General features: G+C 39.6%; 2 protein-coding genes across 4 annotated transcripts in view; one reads left to right on the forward strand and one right to left on the reverse strand.

Annotated features, from left to right (window-relative positions):
* Nucleotides 1-6846, reverse strand: part of LOC5579654 (proton-coupled amino acid transporter-like protein pathetic) — a 90716-nt gene extending 83870 nt beyond the window's left edge. Inside the window, exon 1 of the mRNA XM_021848836.1 lies at nucleotides 6644-6846. The gene's annotated coding sequence lies outside the window, so the exon portion shown is untranslated. The remainder of the gene's footprint in view (nucleotides 1-6643) is intronic.
* Nucleotides 6847-18338: 11492 nt separating this feature from the next.
* The window catches only part of LOC5579653 (zinc transporter 9), a 33829-nt gene continuing 28982 nt past the window's right edge, over nucleotides 18339-23185 (forward strand). Inside the window, exons 1-3 of one of the 3 annotated variants that reach the window (XM_001648077.2) lie at nucleotides 18339-18452; nucleotides 18526-19452; nucleotides 19514-19640. In XM_001648077.2, the coding sequence (XP_001648127.2) occupies nucleotides 18651-19452; nucleotides 19514-19640 (929 nt within the window). In that variant the 5' untranslated portion in view covers nucleotides 18339-18452; nucleotides 18526-18650. Of the gene's footprint in view, nucleotides 18467-18505; nucleotides 19453-19513; nucleotides 19641-23185 lie in introns of all 3 variants that reach the window. The other 2 variants (XM_021848939.1, XM_021848938.1) reach the window with 2 other exon arrangements.

Genomic DNA, 23185 nt, shown 5'->3' on the forward strand with positions numbered 1-23185 from the left:
CAATTTTGTTTTCCCAGAAACAACACATGAAGTTGGTTACCAAACTGAAATTTTGGTTGTTTCTAATCCAAATAAAATCTTAGTTTGATTCAACGTACTGTTTTGGTCGAACCTACCCATTATTCTATTTTGAAACCTATAGTTAACCTATAATAATTAATAACCTAATTTTTAGTAAAATCAAACAAGTCGTTTGTAGAGACATCCTCACAATTATTCACATCATAAAGACATAAGATTTCATATTAAAACAACCTAATAAACAAATTAGTTTCAAACAAAACAATGAGTTTGGAACAACAAATTCGACAAGGATCGACTACTATCAACTCCGCCGGAGTGCCAAGTAAAGATCATCGGAAGTGCGCCAAGGACCAAGTCAAGGCTGGAACCCGTCAAAGGGTGAAGATGTCACTATCCCACTATTCCGGACCTCCGTTGACTGAAAGCCACCCCAATATTCCGGAGCTGAAGGCTACCCAGTTTTGAGGAGATCACGTGCAGTGTTGTGAAAAACTCAATTTCTCATAACTCACGCATGAGATTTTTCATTTTCATCACGCAACTCAGCAGTCAAAAAATCATGGGCTCACCATTTTGACTCATTGTCTCGTATTTCCACAGTTTACTCACACACGGCAATAATTTCTTGTTAGTCTGGTAAAATTATAGTAATCCTTTCTAACGTAAACAACAACATTCGGGTTTCATGAGTTTTTGACGGGTTTTGCGACTGAATATTTTTTTACGGTTTTAGTTAATTGAGTGATTTTGCATCAAAATCTCAAGCGTGAGAGTTACGAAGCAGATCTCTAATGAGTTAGTTCTCACGGGAGAGCGTATTGATTGAGATTTGAGTGTGAGTTTATCAACACTGATCACGTGAACCGAAACGACATGCCACCGATACCATCATAAGGACCTTTTCCATGTGAGGTTGGGAAAAAGTGCCATTCTGCTTTGATTTTCATGGTTGCATACATTTTTGAAATTTGACATTAAGCGAATGGCTAGAGATGATAGTATTAGAAAGTCAGCAGAAATTAATAACGCCAAACAATTTTTCGACTGGGCTGTGTCGCAAAAGGTGAAAGACCAATTTAAAAAAGATTGGGAATTTATCTCTGCAACTGAAAATGACTATTCAGAGGCTGAAAAATTTCTTCAGGAAAGATTTTCTAACCTTGTTCCAATTCCTGGAACAAAAAAAATATCATTCATTTATACTAAAAGACGAACGAAGCATTTTTGCTAGTAAATTCTCAGATGCACATGAAAACCAAGAAAATACAGCTTGCTTTGTTCTTAATAATACAAAAAAACGAAAATCTTCTGGTGTTAGCAACCAAAGACAATCTTCCCGTTTGGAAAAATAGATAGTTTTAAGATGAAAATGTAAGTTATATACTGAATAATTGAATAAATAAAATTAAAAAAAATAATAATCTTATTTGTTCCATAGAAAAGAAAGAATCCCTTTTCAGTGTAATGAAAAATTGAGACAGAAACAGTTTTTTTCAGTTTTTCTTAGCGGTGTAATTTTTCATGAAAAATATCATCCATTCCGACTTATACTTCATTAAAACCAATCCCATATCTTTTTTTCAGATGTTATAGAAAATTTGCATTTGCTTTGATAAAAAATCTTTGTTTTTCCGATGCTTCGATTGAAATATGGGTTTTCAAAGAAAAGGCTTATATGGTCATTTTCCACAAAAATGGCCATAACTCAAAAACGAAAAAAAAGCTACATTTCAAAAATTTCAGCGATTAAAGCTTATGAAATTTCCTTCTCAAAACTATATTTTTGAAAGATTTCCACTAATTGGAGCATAGTTTTTCCTGCTTTTGTTTACGAATTTTCTCAACGGTGGAAAATTTTGTGAAAAACTTTTTCCAGTTAATTTTTTTTTATTTTTGAGAAAATTTGCTTCATTTTCATAAAAAAAAACTTCGTTTCTACGATGCTTCTTTCTTGAGTTATGATTTTTCAAAGAAAAGGCTCAAAATGGCACATTTGCACATTTTTTACAAAATTGGCCATAACTCAAAAACGAAAAAGAGTACATTTCAAAAATTTCAGCGATTAAAGCTTATGAAATTATCTTCTCAAAAATGTTTTTTTGAAAAATTTCCACGAGTTGGAGCATAGTTTTTCCGGCTTTTCTTTACGAATGTTCTCAACGGTGGAAAATTTTGTGGAAAACTTTTTCCAGTTAATATTTTTTTTTATTGCTGAGAAAATTTGCATTCATTTTCTTAAAAAAAAAAACTTTGTTTCTATGATGCTTCGTTCTTGAGTTATGGTTTTTCAAAGTAAGTAGTGTCAGGGGAAAACAAAAAATTTCCAACTGAGTTTTCCGGGAAAATAGGCGACCCTGAATTTTTCATTTTTTTTATTCATATATTGATGAGTCCTGCCTGTGGAAAAAGTTTCATGAAAATCTGAGACCTTTCGACCCAAACCTGTACGGAAATAAAAAAAAATCCCCTATATTCATAAATATAATAAAAAAACTCAGTTTGTCAGACTAAAGCAAATATAATTAATATTTTTAAACTACGAAAGTCTTTCGAAAACATTGTTAGGAATAAACCTACAATACTTCTGTAAATCTAATGTGTATAAAATGGACGATGTTATGTGTCATATTTCCCTTGGAACACATAGCAAACTTAGTGGCATCGTATATATACGTATACTCAAATGTAACTTTCATTTGAACTTATAAAAATGTTTTGGCGGCCATTTTAAATTTAGCCGCCATCTTGAATTTCGTTACAAAACCGTTTTTGCATCATTAGCGCACCGCTCGTTTTGAATTCTGAGATCATCAACAGAAAGCTGGGAAAAAACTATCCCAGTATTCATTTTTTAAGAATAAATATTATGTTTTAATTAAATAATACTGAATTCGTTTATTGAACAACCTTTATTATTTACCCTTTGTAATAGAAGAAGAATGTTATTCAAATGATAGAAGACAAAAAGTTTGACTTCGCCAATATATGTTTTACGTCAATGTGTATGTTTTGAGAGAGTTATCCGATTTTGAACGCTAAAGTCCATATCTGTGTGGACATTACACTGCTGCAAACTTCGAAGTTTTTGCTTCCCTATGTCAATTATGATCAACATTATTCTTTCAAAATTTGAAGTGATTCGGAAGAAATTTTGTTGTTCACATGCCATTTGAAGTTTATATGGAAATTGCTATGGAAAAGAAAAACCTTTTGTGTTCAGTCCGCTAACTGCTCGTCAGATTAATCTATGGAAAAGAGAACAAACTTTTCTCATGTGAAATCTTCCCAACTATCGAATACCACATTTTGATGTGACGTAAGGATATTTGTTAGTATTGATAACAAAGTCTAATTCGTGCTGAGATGACCATTAGACTGATGCAAATTTTGAAGTTTCTGCTCCCCTATTCTTAAACGATGTCAATTATGATAAAACTCATTCTCCCAAAATTTAAAGTGATTTGAAAGAAATTTGGTTGTGCACACGCCATTTGAAGATTATATGAAAATAACTATGGAAAAGGCAAACCTTTTGTGTTCAGTCCTCTAACTGCCCGTAATAATAATCTATGGAAATGTGAACATACTCTTCTCATGTGAATTCTTTCCAGCTACAACTTTGTCGAAGACCACATTTTGATTGGACGTAAGGATAATTTGTTATCATTGATAACAAAGTCTAAATCATGCTGACAAGGGAAGGTCAAAATACTAGATTATTATCTTAGCAAAAGGCTAGTGGTATATTCGAATAATTTTCAAAGATATTTTTGAGTTTCAGGAATGCATTTCGATGGAAAGGTACAAAAAATAAAAATCAATTTGATACACTTCTAAAACTTTACCAAATTGGCTCAATTTTGGTAAGATAACTTGTTTTGATAAATAAATTCGAAATGGCAAGGGTACCTTAGAAAAAGTGAAATTTTGCATGTGTTCTTTAAAGAATATAAGATTTCAGTTTTAATGACGTATTTTGGTCGCTGAGAAAATGAGCTATGTTTTTCGAAGGATTTCTTAAAAGATTTTTCTAAAGCACATAGTTATTTTCTATGAAAATTTATTGAAATTTTTTAAAGGATCCTTCAAAACATTATCCAGATCACAGTTTTAAATACATTTTCCCATATAATCTGCTTAGATTTTTTCCAGGAACTAGGATGTTATGTTTACTTGGTTTCCTGTATACTTCCCTGTATAAAACTATGAGAAAAACATTTGAAAATTTTTAAGGAGTTTTTGCAGGAAAAATATCTAAGGCATTCAAAAAATGTGGTGCAGAGGATGTCCAAAATTATCGTTTTTGTATGAAATACGTGAATGAACTATTGAGAATGTTCGCCCTCCCTTAGTGGAAAACCCGACTACGCCCATGTATGAAGGCTATCATCGTGAAACCTTCAAGTGAAATGAAAATGCATCGACCACACTTTGAACTGATTAATTTTCTTGAACATGTATACAAACAAAGTCAACGCAAATGCGGGCTTTTGTGCATAATTTGCATTGAATTATGTCAGTCCCAACGAGATTGACGGTAATTTATGTGTGCATATACGAAAGCAAAGCCCTATCAGTATGGTGTCACAATTTTCCACCTCTCAAGTGCCCTAACGTGCAGCCAGTAGAGGTGTAACTGCGCTTAAACTGGAACTAAGCTCCTGCCTGAGTAGCACGTGCTTTCTTAAAAGTACTGATCGTTTTTTTTCACACGCGCCTTCAGCGTTGTAGAGTTGAGAGAATATCGCGAGTCTGAAGTTGTTGAGTACTTGAGTAGACAGCCACCTGTCGTCGTCATAATGCGATTTTCACATTTACGCAGTTAACTTTCCCGCCTAAGTTCAGCTGATCGTTGATTAGTCGAGATCAATTAGTTTTCGCCTACTGTGTTTCGATTGTACTGATCAAGTGCGTGAGTTCACACTAGGGTGTCCTAGAAAAAATAATGTTCGAATATTCATAGTGCTCAACCATAGAATGAAAGATATGATTAAAGTCGACTATTGTTTCCTTATTGTAACGATAAACCCATAGATTTTTTGGGGTTGAGCTGTATAACTTTTCGAACATTGATTTATTTTTGGGACACCCTAGTCCACACTGTACATACAGGGTGGCTTCATATATTTATTTAAGCGGTTGAAGCGATGGAAGTTTCTATAAAATGAAGATTGTTGAACCACTAGTACTGGTAATTTCCTACATTCATGATCTTTATACTTACATTATAAAATTTTAAACCCAGGCTAAAATCCACTAGAAACGCAACACCCTGCAGAAATTGTCTACTAAGTAAACGATTTGATTAGGGGAGTGCTCGTACTGATTTTCTTAATATCGTTAATTCAGTAGGCCGACGACGGGGGCAATCATATTAGAACCGGTTACCACCCAAGGGCAGGTACGAAACTAGATGCCTACTAGATAATGGGTAATTAAATCATTACGAACATTGCATTATCGGTATACTTAAGTGAAAGAAAATCCGGCATTAGACATCGTTCGTTGGATGTAGGTGCGATCTAATTTTCAAGCGGTGTGAATTTTCTCATTAAAATCACTTCTCATGAACCGGAAGCAGATCAGTATACTGATTCTATAGAAATATATTTCTATAGAAAGAAGGAAATCAGTCCTCGTTAGACATAGGAGTTTTTCTTTGATTCTAGTACAGTATCCGGTCGATTTTGAAACGGTTCATTTTTGACACAACACAACACAACACATAAAATTGTTTCTTTCTAGCATTGTGTTGAATTCGAATGGGTTCCTATTTTTTAATTTTTGGAATAATCAATATGTACAATTTGATCAAATCAAATTGTTGGATATTCATTTTACGATGAAATCTGTTGGAAAAATGCGCCACAAAAAAACCCGGTTCATTTTTTACTATATCTATGAAATTGTAGGACTTGTTAAAAAGGTACTATAGAGGTACTATAGAGTAAAGTGGGGCAAAAGTTTCTTTTCAAAATTTCTAGCTCAATACAAAACAAATGTTATAAATATTATGATACTTCTAATGATATTCAAGTAAGGGACTTTCACTCCAAGTATCATATAAATCGATTGAGAGTAGGTTAAGTTATAGTGGTTTATTGTATTCAGACGTGAAAATTGTAACTTTCAGCCAAACTTTCATTACTTGGAAGAAATAGAATGAAAATAAAACATTATTAGAATTTTTATGTTAATCCTATCATAAGGATGTTTTGAGATGCATAAATGTATGGAAACCAAATTTGGCCCATAGAAACCAAATTTGGGCAGAAGTTCGAATAAGCAGGGCAAAGTTCTAGAGCTATATTATCTCACGGGAAACATGCAAATTGTCTAAAATCTACAAAGCACCTTTAAATTTACCTAAATATGCTTGATTATGTGAAAAAATTCTCGATAATTTCGCATTTAGTTTTGCGAAAAACTACTATTTGTTTTTTGAAGTCTTAAATTCAATAAAATGTTACAGACTCCTGAAATCTAATTTTAATTTAGTCGGTAGCAAACAGAGTTTCGATCATACGAATTTTGATCCTTAATTTTTTGATAAGTTTTTGTTAAAAAAGATAAAATTGAGTCAACAGTTAAATAGGTTTTACAAACATGCATGAATTACCTGATGATAGTTGCTAATTCAGCATGTGCTTTTTAAGCATACGAATTTTTACTTTATTTTTTCACAATGTACTAACAAGTATACAGAAACACTATTCATTATACAATGAATTCACCACATCACTCGAAAACACCGAATATCGCGTCGCGTTATCAACACCCGGTACATTGATCTTCCGATTACAGACGAGTCAAATGATTCGAAAGCGTCCGGCACAGCGTAGGGTCGAAAGGCAACTGCTGATCAATATGTAATATCTATAGGCTATTAGCCCAGCATCGGATGCATTTATGCATCGCTCGGCGTATGAGATGTAAAGTACTTACTATTGAGAATAGATTATCGAACTTTATGTTCAATAATTATACATCAATCAAAGTTGTACAGAACGCATATAGTGTAAATTATTGCGGCACTTGTTTTTACTGCAAAATTTTCTTCTTTTTTAAACTTTATTTATGTGAATTTTAACACAAAATGGCAAATCTTCACTCACCGTTCTTTCTACAACTAGTCTATATTTGTAGTCCTGAAAATAATCAAAAGCTTTTTCTTGAACAAAGTTTTGAGTGCTGTTAATGATTCAATACCGACTATTCATATATTTGTTGCATTTGGTTTGAATGCCCTCAAGGTGATTTTTGAAAGTTAAATTTGTATCTAGCATGAGCCCTAGATACTTAACTTCATTTGACCAATTGAGTCCTAAAGCCATAACCAAAATTTAGTAGAAAACGCTTATGATCAGGCCAAAACACATGTTTACTTAATTTTAAAATGCTTTTCGTTAGTTTATGGCCATAATAGTTATTATGCAACAAGTTGTAAAATGATGATTTTTTCAGCACGAGTTGTACATACATTACGAGGCTCGCCGAGTTGGATGAATACAACGAGTGCTAAAAAAATAGAGTTTTGTTTTATTTTTTGTTTCTGATTTTTGAGATTATAAATATTACACCCTTTGGTTTAAACTCAAATTTTGGGTGTATTTTGTTGTCAGTGTCCCTTACGGTCATGTCAGATAGGAACAACCCCAGTGTAAAAAAGTTGCACGTAGAACATGGAAAAAGTGTCAAGGTTCAAAATTGAACCCATTTTTAGAATTAAAGTATGATTATGGTATAACAGTTATTTGAGCGGGAAAATTTACCAAAGTAGTACTTACACCACTCTCTGTCATGTTATTTAATAAAAACATGATATTATCAATCATTTTAGGACCCTAATTATTGGAACCCGTCTCATTGTGACAACATGAAAATAGGGCTCATTCACATATTTCATAACGCCAAAAATGGCCATTACTGAATTCCACCCACCCCCTCGAAAAACTTTCTGTATGAATATATTGTATGAGCCGTAACAACATGAGGACACCCAACCACCCCCTACAGCGTTAGGAAATTTGTGAAAAAGCGCATATCATAAGTTGAGTTTTGGAAGCATTAGGAAAAATCTTCCAAATATCCAAACAATTTTTGCAATCTACTACAGATTACACACAAGGTTCGTCTTTTGATGGAGAGGCTTGCATCATTGATATCCCTGGAATAACTCAAGTAAGTTGAAATATAGTACAATTTTCTGTCCATGTTCGCATGGACTGATGAAGGCTACACAGCCCATACTCGCATAAAAGTTCCATTTGTATAGGAAATCCCATACAATATGGGACTGTTATGTGAGTATGGGCAGTACAAGTGGTTGTCGAAATACGCGTATCTGTCAAAGATAAGCAATTAGTGTGGAATTAAAAGGTAGAAGGTACTCAAATCTGCTTTTTTTGATTATCTATCAAGATTCATTTCAGAGGGTTCGAGTAAATTTAAAAGAGTGCATTTTTTCATAACAATGTATTCTCTGCCCATAACTGCAAAACAGTCACATTCGACATTTTTGACAAATTGGAGTTAATATCATGGAGTGTCATCAAATGACTTATACTTTCGATGGCTACTCTAAGGGCAAAATAAAATATTGGTCCGAAATAAATCAAAAACTTGTAGGTCAACTAAAAGTAACGAGATTCTGACCATCTTTTATCTTTTTTGGATGTGGAAGAAAACTTATTTTAAGCATGCACAGTAAAAAAAATCAAATGACAAAAAAAAATGATAAAACTTTCAAAGTTGCAATTTGTTGCAAGATTTATCTGCGGAAAATGTTTGTAGAAGTTTCAAGCTTGATTTCTATCTAAACAGAAGTGTAAGGAAATGCGAGGAAAAAAGCTCTTGACTATTGAAGTTCAAATTTGACATAATTTTCTAAAATTTTCAGTTTGTTTAATTTTTAATATTTATGGGAACATATTTAGATGAAGGCCATTAATGAAAAATGTAATTTTTTGATGAACTTGAACAAATTGGTTTTTTTCACCGGAAAGTGTAAAATTTGCTTAAATTTTCGACTTTGCTACTGTATATCTCAGAAACTAAAGCAAGTAGCATCTTCAAATTTTGTATTTTTCTTAATCATGTTGTTAGTAATAAGTAAAAAATATCCAAAAAATATTTAGGAAACAATTTTTTTTATTTATAACTGCCTGATACCCCATAGTGCAATAGGGTCCTAAAGCCCTGTTCCAATTTTAGTACCAAACGCTTAAGTTTAGAGCAGAAACACATGTTTACTCAATTTTTGAATGATTTTCATTGGTTTAAGTACGAAAAACATTTTTTTAATGATTTTTGAGATTTTGTCACACCCCTTGGTTTAAACTTAAATTTTGGTTATATTTTGTTTCCAGTGTCCCTTCCGAAATGTCAGATAGGAACAACCCCAGTGTTAAAACTATAAGCCCTGTGGCATTTTATCGAAAAAGTGAATGTCAAACATGATCACAAGTGTCAAGGTTCATATTTGGAACCATTTTTAAAATTTAAGTTTAAAAATGTTATAGCCGTCATTTGAGCTGGAAAACTTGCTAAAGTAGTTGCAAGAACATGCTCTTTCGTATTATTAAATAAAAATAAGAATTCATTGAACATTTTATGACCCAATTATGCTATCACAATATTCAATTATCTTTGAATTCATATTCAAATCTTCTTTATAAATAAAAATGGAGTGGTGTTTGTATGTCACGAAATGGCTTGCGAACGGGCCACCAGATTTTGACAATTCTTTCACTAAAGTGTTCGTGAAGTGTTCCGACGTGTTCGTGTGTATGAAAAGTTCAGAATATTCGCCGAGAAAGTCGAAATAACGAAAGTGTACGGAACTATTATTTTGTATGGGACGTTTCATGGCGTTTTTCAACAGCCTACTTGATGGCAAGACGAAGTTTGCCGGGACCACTAGTTATATATAAAATAGGACCCTTCTTTGCAGTCTATTGATTTTATAATAAAAATACAAAATGACTGGAATGAGCGGAGAGCATTACCATGCTTTTTACTAGAATATATCTCATTGTTTTCAACACTTCAAATAACGTATGTGCTGCGGTTACGTCAGGTCCGTCACACTCGGGCTCAGATTGGGTACCACTTCTAGTACTGCATTTGGTCCCTCGGTAGTGCAAAAGGTACCCAAGTTTGACAGATCGCAGTACACTTTGAACGGCATTCTAGATAAGTTTATGAGCCATACAATTTTGGGTAACTGCAAGGGACATGGAGGTCTTTAATTTGTCTTTGGTAACGTCAGTAATATTTATTCTAACAATCTCTACTATAAGGTTCGGTAGTAAAATGTGAAATAAAAATAATAGTTACGCAATTTCTTGATAGGGACATTAACTATGGATTATGTATATCTATTCAAGAGCCAAACTGAGAGAAATAAAATAAAATTTTTGGTTTTAGATTTTTTATAAATGTTATATTAATCAAGATTCTAAAATATAAGATGCCGATATCCAATCGTCGCTACTATAAAACTGATTATAGTTTTTTTTTAAACTTGTTCATTAACCGTTCTTAAGGAAGTGATCTTGAAAAAATGTACATTATTGTTACACTAACTGGATTTGTTTAGCAAAAAACTTCAAAAAGGTGATATTTTCCTTAAATTTACTTAAGTTTCAAATATGTCAACTTATGAATTGTTCAAATGTACTCTATAACATCTGAACAACGAAATGAAGTACTTGAACAATCTAGCGCAATAAAACTTGCTTTTGAATGTTGTATGGATTTGGGCCAATCTTAGACACAATTCCAATATTTTTCCATTATTCCAAAAAATTATGCAAATGAAAACAATTTATGATTTTAGATAGTTTACAATATACATATACAATTTAAGAACAATAGATGACACCTGGAAGGGAGGCACCGATATTACACACGAAATATGACACAAAGTTATCTCGAACTGCAAGAAAACTCCAGCATGCCAACGACAATCAAGGCAGACTTTTGAAAATCGCTAGTTTTCTTTTGTTGTGTTCTTTCGATCGTTCTGGACAAATATGGAAAAACGGCCAAAGTTTTCTATGCATTTCATGTTCGTTTTTATTTGAAAAAGTAAAATGATGCGTATTTGAATACTTTTTATTCAATCAGAATAAAAGGTGCTATTGTGCCATTACTTTTGAATAAGCATGAACAGCTTTTCAATCGATTTTTTGTCTCATTTGGTAAAATGCAAAAATATGTTTTAATCAATTACGCGCTTTTATCATGTTTGTCCATTGTTTGAGATCTGGGCTCACAGTGACAGTTCGTGTCAGCAGAATCTCGGCTCACCTTGACGTACATAAATTTCGTATCGCTTTCTCCCTCCCAGGATGACACCTACGACCTCCGATATTGATAAAGTATGTCGAGGTCTATTTATCATTCAATAGTATTATCACAGACAAACAGACGTCACACTCTCACCATTGTCCATCGACCACCTTTTTAACGGTCGATACAAAAATATGGTAGGTGGCCAATCCGCCACCAGTAGCGCTCGCGTCGTTTTTGTTCGCGTTTGACGTTTACACACTACCGCCATCTGTTGGCCCGTCGGCCAAACACACCAATTTTAGCATTGGGCGTACATGTCCTCGTGACTATGATTTTGATCGAGATTTGTTCTAAGTGTTACGTCTGTTTGTCTGTGGTATTATACCAACTTGATATGGAAAGTATGCCCCGTACGAAAATGAATTTGATGACTGTAGAAATAAGAGTTCTTTTGTTGAATTTTGAATTTGGTGGATTATAAGTAAGATGAGTATTTGTAAACTTACGAGAAATTGTCGAGACCCTGAAAGCAGCGGTTGAAATGTTCGCATCATGAAGCAACACAGTAAATTACCCGTTTTTAGTCAATCAGTGTTCGATGAAACACCGCAATGTTATCTCCCATAAGAGAGCGAAACACTGCGATTAGGGAAGGTACACAAATTATGTCACGCTAAATTTCAAAATTTTTGACCACCTACACCCCCCCCCATTGTCACGTTTTTTGTATGAGTCCTCCGAAATATTTGTAAGGCTTGTCACACTTCGATCGACCCCCTCCCCCTCCCCCCTCGGAGCGTGACGTAATTTGTGCATGACCCCTTATTCCTTTCCTCAGGGGAACATCGCGAGTCCTTTTGAGGAAATGCGCTAATACCCAACATGTTTTTGGTGTTTTATAATGAACAAAAAGAACAACAGCGACTGGTTTTCTATCTGCATTGACATCCCACATCGATGTGCTCTTGATAGCTGACTTACCGGAAGTCACCATCAAGATTTAAATCTACTCTCATCGCCAGACTCGAAATTTGAATTTGCGCGCTCACGTCTTTCGTTTCGCGCCTTCATTGTTTCGCGCGCGCTCAAACTTTATCAGCCTTTTCTGAAGGGCGCTGTTCAACCAAAACAAACTCAAGGACCCTCTCGTGCCATTTTAAGCATCAACACAATGAGAAAACGTCAAACCGACCTGGCGAAAGTGCGTGCGGAAGAAGTGGAGCAAAACGAAAGTGGAAAGTGTTTTACAGGTGACGGGTCGGTCGGTCGCGAAACGGAGCTAGCAAATTGTTTTTCGGTATTTTTCGCGGATAATTCGAAAAGTTTTGGGGTGAAAGTTGTTCCGAGCGGTACCTTGAACAGTAGCGCAACAAAAGTCGGTGAATTCCGTTTGCGGGTCGGTGGATTTTCGCGGTTAAAAGCTAAAAAACGAAATTGCAAATGGTTGCGCACGCGGTGTTTGGCGTTTGAGCTTTGGCAGCCATTTTCGTTTTACCAAAATAGCCAAAATCAACTACCACAGTGAAAACGATCCGCGCGTTTGTAGAAAAAGCGTAAAAGCCGCGAGCGTTACGTCAATCGGTTCGCCTGCCGGTCGAGACCGGTGCCGCGTTTGGGGCTTTTTTTTCTGTGAACGTGGGGGAGAACAAGAAGAAGAGCAGTGGAGAATTAAGAAGATTGATGTAAAAAAGGTGCGATAAATAAGTAAAAAGCGAAAGAGAGAGGAATAGTGATAAAAAAGAAAATAAAAAGCTACTAGCAAAAGAAAGAAGATTAGTGAAAAATCTAAATTTCAAATGTGAGTTAAATCAATCAAGAAGAAGAAAAAAGTGAGCAAATAAGTCGAGAAAGCTGTCACAGAAGAAAAAAAAATGATTAAAAAAATACAAACGCGCCAACAAAATGGAAAGCCTGCAGCTAAAGCTGCAACCAGCAGAGTCACGAGAAAAAGGTCAACAGAACAGGCCAAAACTGCCGGAAATACTACTGTACCAACCGTGCAACTGACAGACGTACTGTATCTGGAACCTCTCAAGTACGACGAACCAATCCCGTCGCACCCAGCAGCTGTGGGAAAATTCCTAACAGAGGCTGGTTTCAAAAGGTGCACAGAAATAACAAAAATAGGAATGTTCCGATACAAACTGCAGCTGGATGGGAAAATCGATCCAACGCAGTTGGCAATAATCAACTTAGCAGCCAAAAACCTGACGCTGTACAGTCCACGAGGGCAAAGGGAGACAATATGTTTCGTGACTGACGTACCCTTGGACATCTCCGATGACGAGCTAAACAGCGAAACAATCACGGATTTCCCAGTCACCAAAGTCGAACGAGTCCTGAAAAGGGACGAGAGGGGAGCACTAAAACCAACACGGAACGTGAAAATCTCCGTCGAAGGAACAGAAGTACCGCGGGTTGTCAAGATTTATGGAGCTAACTTCCATCCGGAGCTTTACATCTTCCCAGTCAAACAGTGCTCGTCCTGCTGGAAGTTCGGGCACACAAAGAAAAAGTGTGCCGGAAAGCCGAAGTGTAGGACATGCGGAAAGGAGCATGATGCCAACACGTCGTGCGAAAACCCCCCGTTCTGTGTCAACTGCAAGCAGAATCACGCTTCAAACAGCAGCACGTGTCCAGAGAGAGAGAAAAGGAATCACGGAAGGAGAAAGATCCTGTACGAGATACACAACAAACGCGCCGAACCAGACAAGGGGTTGGCGTCCAACTGCTGGTTTCCAGTAACCCAAAATCGGTTTGAAGGTCTACAGGACGAATCAAACTTCCCGGGACTAGTGGACTCTACACCAGCACAACCACTATACACCGGTGCAGTCCCAAAGAGAAGCAGGATGACGGATTCGAGACGTGCAGAAAAAAATCGAAGCAGCCCACGAGAAAACCACACCCAATCAATTCAACGAGACGCCAGAGAAAGCTATAGCGCAGTAGCAAGCGGAAACTGCCACAGGGTCACGGAGGTGGAGCGAATACTAGCAAAATTGAGGCAGGACGTACTGCGCCTTTGTCAAGGCCACCATTGGTTAGAATCGATAGTAGAAGTACAGAGAAACCTGAGTCGCCGAATACAGCAGAAAAGGACGGAGATCGAGACCGATCAAATATTAATTGATGTCAGCATGCAACTGGACAAAATCATTGAAGAAATAAGAAGCCCCGCGGACGCCCAGAATAGCACAACATTATTGAACAATGGCCTATAAAACAACTAATGTAATACAACACAACATACAAAGTGTTAGAAATACGGAAACTAGAGAAGAACTGTATGCATGTTTGACATCGAAAAACGTCCAAATAGCGATCCTCCAAGAAATTTGGTTGAGAGAAGGAGAACATTGGAATATGAAAGGATACAAACTCATCTCACGTAGACGTCCAGAAGGCTATGGCGGAGTAGGAATCCTTGTGAAGGAAGAACTAGGATACGAGGAACTTGTGCTACCGAATTTTGACCGACTAGAGGCGATTGGGGTAAAGATCACAAAAGGTATGGATCCAGTTTACTTCATATCTGCCTATCTGCCGCCAACAAGAGGTTCGTCAAACGGATGTAGGGAGGATATGACAAGCTTTTTTGAAGCGGTGGATGCATTGAACGGGGAGATAGTAATTGGAGCAGACTTCAACGCCCACCATCCCTCATGGAGCCCTGAATTCAGTGCATGCAGCCGTGGCAAAATCCTACGTAATCTTATCGACCAGTCAAAGCTAATCCTACTGAATGATGGATCGCCTACGATGATAAATGCTCCGGGTGGAAAAGATTCTGCGATCGACCTCACGCTCACCTCAGCGGGTACAGCGAGAAAATCCATCTGGACCGTACAAGAAGAAGAATTCGGTAGTATTCACATGACCATCAAGTTAGAAATTACAGAGGAAATACCAAAGAGTGAGAAGACCTTCGTAAGGATTAACAACTCCAAATTGGTTGACCACCTGAACAGCATAAGACCCCAGTATATTTACTGTCCCGAAGAAATGGTCTCAGTTGTGGAAGAAGCGGTCCGAAATTCATCCTACACCTTCAAAAACAAAAAGGTAAACTTTCTCAAGCCCTGGTGGACGGAAACCATTGGGAATCTGTACGAATCAAAGAGGGAAGCGCTACGATCGTACAATCGGAGTAAAACACAGACGAACTTCATCCGACTTCAAAAGGAGAGAGCAAGGTTCAAGAGGGAGGTTAGGAGAACGAAACGAGGCTACGTCAGAGAGCTGACTGAGAAAATCGACGAGTCCACACCAAGCAGACAACTATGGAACCTCATTAAAGGGATTGACACTGCGCTGACAGGGAAACACAAGCGATTGGCAGAACTCACGCACGAGCAGGGTATGGAGTTTATGGAGTCATATTTTGGAAATAAATTCCAAGAAGTACGGTTAGTACCAACGAAGACAGACAAGGAACTCGAAGGATACGAAATGGCGCTAAAGGACGACGAGATTCTACGTGTGTTGAAGAAGAGGAAAAACCATTCAGCACCTGGCCCAAATGGTCTGTCGTACGCAGTACTCAAGCAGCTAAATCCGGAAATGCAGGCGAAAATCTGCGAAATGCTTAGCAGAGTATTTGTGACTGAGGAGATACCGGAATCATGGAGAATCACCGAGGTAAGGCCAATCCCGAAGAAAAGTAGTGGTACGGATCAAATGAGCAATATGCGACCCATTGCGCTGATGAACATCGAGATAAAGCTGATAAACGCCGTAGTAAAAGACAGGCTCGACGATATAACGATAATACAGCGTTTGATACCTGAATTATCGTTCGGCTTCAGAAAACACGTATCTGCTTCCACCTGTGTCAATTATGTGGTCAACTCCATCCATAATGCTAAAGAGGCGAAAAAGGAAGTCTTCGTCATTTTCCTAGACATCAGCAAAGCATATGACTCAGTTAAAACAGAAGTACTCCTGGGAAAACTGGCAAATGCTAATATACCGGAAAAAATAGTCTCTTGGATCCACCAATACCTACGAAGTCGGCGGGTGCAGTTAAAGACGGAGGGAAGTACGATTGAGATAGAGGTTTCCGAAGGACTACCGCAAGGATGTCCTCTATCCCCCTTGCTTTTCAACCTGTATACTGCGTCAGTGCACGAGCTCTCAACGGAGGACGTTGAGCTAGTGCAGTTCGCCGACGATTTTGCGGCAATAGTGACCGCAAACACAGTCGAGGAAGCCGGTGAACGGTGTAACGTTTTCTTAGCCGAAATACATGCCAGATTGACAGCACTGAACCTGAGGGTAAGTCCACAAAAATCTGCAATAATCCCTTTCACCAGGAAACGCACTGACCATGTGAGAATTAGGCTACATGGCGAACGGATAGAACTTGCCAACACACATCCATATTTGGGTTACGTTTTGGACAGAAATCTGGCACACAGGAAGCATATCGAATCGGTTACAGACAAGGCAGGGAAGAAGCTCGGACTGATGAAAATGCTGTCCAGGAGATCCAGTGGAGCAAGTCCGGAAACTCTTCTGAAGATAGGTAACGCATTGATCCGAAGTCGCATGGAGTATGGGGCCTCCATATTTGGAAACGCAGCAGCAACGAACCTGAATAAGCTTCAAGTTCTTCAGAACGCATATATACGCAGCGCGATGAATTACCTCAACAGTACCCCTGTGCACGTGATGCTAGCCGAATCAGGACAAATCCCCATGGAACAGCGGATTGACTCGCTAACCAAAAGAGAACTCATTAGAGCCACGTGGTACAAAACACCCCTATCGAAGTTCATAAACAGTACGCTGAACAGAGAAATGGGTAACGAGTCGCATCTCACGGAGACAACCGATAAGAACATCGATCTACTATACCAAGTTCATCCTGCCGATCGGGAGATACCCTTTCTGATGAGAATGAGATATTTCATGACGATAGATTTCCACAGGATTGTAAAAACAAATCTGTCTGAGGACCAGCCGAAAAAGGAAACTGCAAACTCAATTGTGTGGCAAACACTCTTCAGGGAAGCAATGGAAACAAAATACAAACACCACAACAAACTATATACGGACGCCTCTAAAACGACCACGGGTACGGCTTTTGCCGTATTTGACGAAACGGATTCGCATGTTATCAGCGAGGGGATAAATAATAATTTTTCCATAACAAACGCTGAGCTTTTAGGCATTCTAAAAGCGGTGGAGCTAGCAAAAAACAGGGGGTACAAAAAGACGGTTATTCTCACGGACTCGAGAAGCGCATGTGAAATGCTGCTCAACGCTAGTACCTTTGAAGAAAATTATCTGCTTGCGGAAATCTACAAGGAGTTCTACGACATGAAAGGAAGATCAGTTCAAATCCAGTGGATTCCAAGCCACAAGGGAATAGATGGCAACGAAAAGGTGGATCAAGAAGCGGTAAATAAAACAAGAGAACGTCAAACATTCTTCAATGGGATCACCATGAGTGACGCAATCATCCTTAGCAACAACGAAGTCTGGGACAGCTGGACTAAAAAGTACAAAAAGCTTTCCGATGACAAGGGCAAATGGCACTTCCAAATACTAGAAAAGCCATGCAGGAGGATTTGGAACAAAAACATGACATTGAACTCGGAGGAAGTCAAAATCATTAGCAGAATCAGAACCGGTCATTGCTTAACCAAGGATAGAAAAGCCAAATGGAAATGGGAAGATGACGAACTGTGCGAATGGTGTGAAACAACCGAGGACCTACACCATATACTATACGACTGCCCACGGTACAACCAGAGCAGAGTTGAATACCCATCACTAGAGTATATGAAACCACTCGAAACTATACTATCAGAAAAATGTGAAGAAGAGATGAAACAAATAGTAAAATTCCTGAAAGAAAATAAGATTCACATTTAAATGGAAACAAAATATCCAACAACGGTACAACTGACCACTACGAAAGTCCAACTACGACGACGGCGGCGAGATGGACCAACCAATGGTCTTAGCCTGTCGAGTACGACAATCCAAAGAAAAAAAAAAAAAAAAAAACGAAAGTGACAAAAATCAACAACAGTTTTGGATTTTGTGAGAGTTTTAGGCGAATTATTTCCAAATCTGTCGTGTAATTTTATTAATTTTTGGCTCGAAACATGGAGTGAACGGTAAGTTTGTTGTGGTAAGTTGTGAACTGGATTTAAATCAATTAAAAACAAAGAATTTCTCAACCCTTTTCAGCTTGCATTTCCAGCTCTTGGATCGAGATTTGGCCGTAATTTGTACAACCCGTATATTGTTCCGGTCGCAAAGAACGGGATTCAATTGTGGTGACGCTTTGGTTTCTGATCAAGCTCCAGTGCACCATGATCCTCCGCGTTGTGGATGCGGTCAAAGTTATCGGAACACGACAGAATCTCGTACCGTATCTGACGCTATGCCACCGGGTTAACAACCATCCGCAGATTGGAGTCCTGACTCTGAGGAAACTTTCGGTGCTAAGTAATACTAGGATTTCGAACAAATTCACTATTAATATAAGGAAAATCGATAAGAAGCAACCCAGTATTCCGAGGCTATCGTATGGCACACAATCGACGATGCCTCCCAAGGAGGACAAAAAGGATGCGGCCGCAGCGGAACAGTCCCAAGAGAAGACGCTGGAAATAAACACCAAAAGTGGGAAGCTGCTGGTCACGACCAAGACGACGGCCGATTCTAAGCTACAGGAGGTGGTCATAGAGAAGCCGATAAACCTAATGAAGAGCGCCGCGGATGCAACTGCTGCCAAAGAGGCCCTGCAGCTTTCGGCCTCAGTCCTCGGGGAAGATGACCAAAAACGGAAAGTCGAATCCGATCAGAAGGAAAAGCTTGCCGAAAAGAATCGCCAGCTGGCGAAGAAGCGTATTCAGGTGGATTTCTCCCGCTCCTCCCTGGAGCGCAATTTCATTACCCCGGTGCGAGCAATGTCCGATTTTCTGCTGAAGCCATCCGACTTGGAAGCACTGCCAAAGACCAAACGAAGATCCCCCTACGAACAGGAACCACCCATCACGGTGTACTGGCGCAAGGACGTTGAAGCGAAGGCCATCGAGGTGTGGGGCTCCCGGGAGAATCTGCTGAAGGAGTGTCTGAAGAGGGAGATCGAAAAGAAGCGTCATCAGCAAAGTGAGAATTTGGAGATTCCATTCTCGTAGGGAGTAGCTAATCCATATTGCCACAATTTCAGATATTTTTACTGTGAAACGGAGGTTGCGTGACTACCGCAGGGAGATTGGAAGTCGGACGAACGTGGTCGATTCGGAACCGGGGCTGTTCGGGAAGTCCGGGAAGGTGGTGCTGACGGCAATTGCCATGTAAGGATGCAAATATTTTTTTTATCAATTTCTAACTAATTTTAGAGCTGGCGATAGGTTTTTACAGACTATTTGTGCATTTCCGTGTTATATGAAAAATGATCGGCCAGAACCAATGATTGATTTTAAGGGTTCATTCACAGATTTCATAACGCCAAAATTGGCCATTTTTGACACCCACCCACCCCCTTGTAACGCTTTTTGTATGAGTATTCTACAATTTTTGTATGAGCCGTAACATCTTGAGGACACCCACCAAACCCTTCAGCGTTATGAAATTTGTGAATCAGCCCTAAACTTCAGTCGTCGCGCTGTTGTATTTTGTACAACACTAGTGAAAAAAGCTCGCTTTTCGTTCACAACAGCGGCGTGGTGGTTCTAACGGTGGCAAACCGCGCGACGACTGGAAGGTTAAGCAGTAATGTTACTTGCTCGTGTGCACACTGTCGAGCCTGAAAACAGAGAGGAACTGTTTCTATGGTGCGATGCTGGTCGCAGCCTACTTATGTGATATTTGAATATCTGTTGATCAAGGTTACCTTGTGCGTTGACCAGTGGTCAATGACCACGCTCGAAGCTCACGGTCGATAAAACTGAAGTTTGTATATTCGGCGGGCTACACACAATCAAACGATCAATGTAAATGCATGCTACACAGTATTATTTCAATGCTTCATGTAATTTCAAAAGAAGTCTTCGAAAAATTGTTTCTAAAGTAACTCTAAAGTAGTATTCTGCTCGCAATGAAACCGGGTGCAAAATTCTACAGGCTTCATAGATTATAATTCGAATATTCATTAGATTTTCAAGGATTTCCTCTTAGATTTCTTGACGAAAAGCTCCAAACTGATTTCGTCCAGAATATTCCATGGACTATCAATTAATATTACAGCAATTTTTCCCGTGATTTATGCGATCATTTCTACACAAATTTATATCGAGACTCCATCCGATGTTTTGATTTCATTTTTCAATTATCTTAGTATAGTCTACTACCTGGAAAAACCTGGGATGATCAGGGAATTTCGGTCACTATCAGGGATATTATTTTGAATCATTAATACATTCAATGTACATTTTACAAATTCTAGCAAATATGTCGTCTTCGAGCGATTAAAGAAGCCATGTTGTATATGTGTCAGCAACGATCAATCTTGACAGACTTATGCAAAACGGGGAATCTAGATAGACCTAGATAGAGTAACCTTGTGGACCCAGTTTTTGCTACTTTCAGTAAACTTGAAACGACAAACTCGCGCTCCATGCCCCGCGCATGCGGGCTCGTTAATAAAGCAATCCTTGCTATACTTATTTCTGAGTTAACTACCAGAGATGTATGTGCTGTCACAATCGATGTTTCTATTGGTGACCTCAACAGGAAATACGTCTATTGTTCGGTATACTTACCACATGATGAACCATCCCCAACGGATGATTTCAAACGAGTTGTCGTACACTGCGTAACAAAAGGCCTTCAGCCGTTCAAGTCGGCTCGCAAGGCTTACAAGAAGGCAAACATGCCTATTCATGTGAATCAATATGGTTACTATTGCTGTGTAGTTTCCGGCTTATAGAATAGAACTACGGACGACCTGTTCCGGTGGTAAGAGTCCACCAAACGGGGTAACCCCAATTCAAGGTGTGAAGCGAAAAACCGTGCTGAGGAATGAATGGTCACCTGGAAACCATATTTCATCCCCGGCTAACGCATCGGGTGGGGTTATGGATGGAGCGTGGTTGATGAGGGCCATCAATAAAAGTAGAGATGGGCTCTCTGCGATGGAAGTGGCTGCACAGCTGCTTGACTCCATCATTGAGTTTGCGTCCTCGAAGTCTAACATCAGCAAGGACCTCAAGCAGGCCCTGTTCAGACTTCGTAAGTCGATGTTGGCGGCCAAGCAGAACCATGCTGAACTCATGGCGACTGTGGTAGCGGCAGAACCCGTGGAATTGAAGGTGCCGAAGTCTACCCAGACGGAGCCCTTCGTTTTCGCGGGTAGCCCCAAAAAGTGCGGAAGCGAATGCTTACAACAAGCAATCGCAGAAGCGTGCGAGGCAGCCGTCAGGGGAGGAGCTACCCGGCGGCGCTTGCAAGGCCAGGAGAATATTAACCCCGAAAGCCGGCAGAAGTGCCGGAAAATCGAACCCCAGCCAGGCGTCCCGGAAAGCCGAGAAGGATGGGCTCGAAAAGGCTGGCCCGTCACGGAGTGATGGGAACAGGGGGTTGCGACCTTTGAGAGGTCCTCATCGCCATCATATCGGACCCATACCGAGTACCCGCCGGCCACGGCAACTGGGTCGTAGATGGATCCGGAAAAATGGCGGCGATATGGACGACGGGTAAATACCCCGTCCAGGAATTGGTGTCTACTATCTACGAGGGCTTCGTGATCGCCAAGGTAAACGGGGTCCTCTTCTGTAGCTGCTATGGCACTGGCCGTGCTAGATGTCGATCTGGCTAATGTTGGTACCAAAAGTACCTTTAGCCGAAACGGAGCGGAGTCGATTATCGACGTTTCTTTTTGTAGTCCTGGCCTATCGAGTAGTTCGAACTGGAGGGTAGACAATGCCTACACTCACAGCGACCACATGGCGGTTCGCTACAGTATCGACTACACCAATAGAGGAAGCGGCTAGGCCAAAGCCAAGCCCTCGTAGGTGGAAGACATCGTACATCAATGATGAAGTACTTAGAGAGGCGCTCTGTCGTGAGCATAACCTACTCGGTCTAAGCGGGGACGAACTGGTAGCGGTGCTTTCGCGTGCGTGCGATGCGACCATGCCTAGGAAAGTTCACCCTAGAAATGAGAGACCACCGACGTACTGGTGGACTCCAGCAATTACGAACCTGCGCCGTGCCTGCCTACCGGCCAGGAGGCGGATGCAGCGAGCACGTACCGAGCAGGAGCGTGAAGAACGACGGGCGGTTTTCACCGCTGCCAAAGTCGCGCTGAAGTCCGAGATAAGGGCAAGCAAAAAGGCTTGCTTTGAGGGAATCTGTCAGAGTGCCAACGCGAATCCGTGGGCGATGCCTACAGGATCGTTATGGCGAAGACAAGAGGTGCAATGGCTCCTACAGAGCAATCTCTAGAGATGCTGGAGGGGATCATCGAGGGGCTCTTTCCGCGCCACAACCCTAGCCCATGGCCTCCTTTCGTAGGACAGCCGGGGATTGGGGCTGGCGATGAGGATAGAGTAACCGATGAGGAACTTGTAGGGATTGCAAAATCCCTAAGCATGGGGAAGGCACCAGGTCCGGACGGAGTTCCAAACCTGGCCCTCAAAGTCGCAATCTTGGAGGCTCCCGGTATGTTCAGATCTGCTATGCAGATATGCCTGGACGAGGGAGTATTTCCAGATGCGTGGAAGAGGCAGAGCCTGGTACTATTGCCAAAGGCGGGGAAACTACCCGGTGACCCGTCGGCGTATAGACCAATATGCTTGATTGACACGGTGGGGAAAGTGCTCGAGAAGATCATCCTCAACCGACTGTCGAGGTACACCGAGGGTGTAAATGGTCTCTCAGGCAACCAGTTCGGCTTCCG

Source organism: Aedes aegypti, chromosome 3 (genome assembly GCF_002204515.2).
Source record: "Aedes aegypti strain LVP_AGWG chromosome 3, AaegL5.0 Primary Assembly, whole genome shotgun sequence".
In the NCBI taxonomy this organism is placed as follows: Eukaryota; Metazoa; Arthropoda; class Insecta; order Diptera; family Culicidae; genus Aedes; species Aedes aegypti.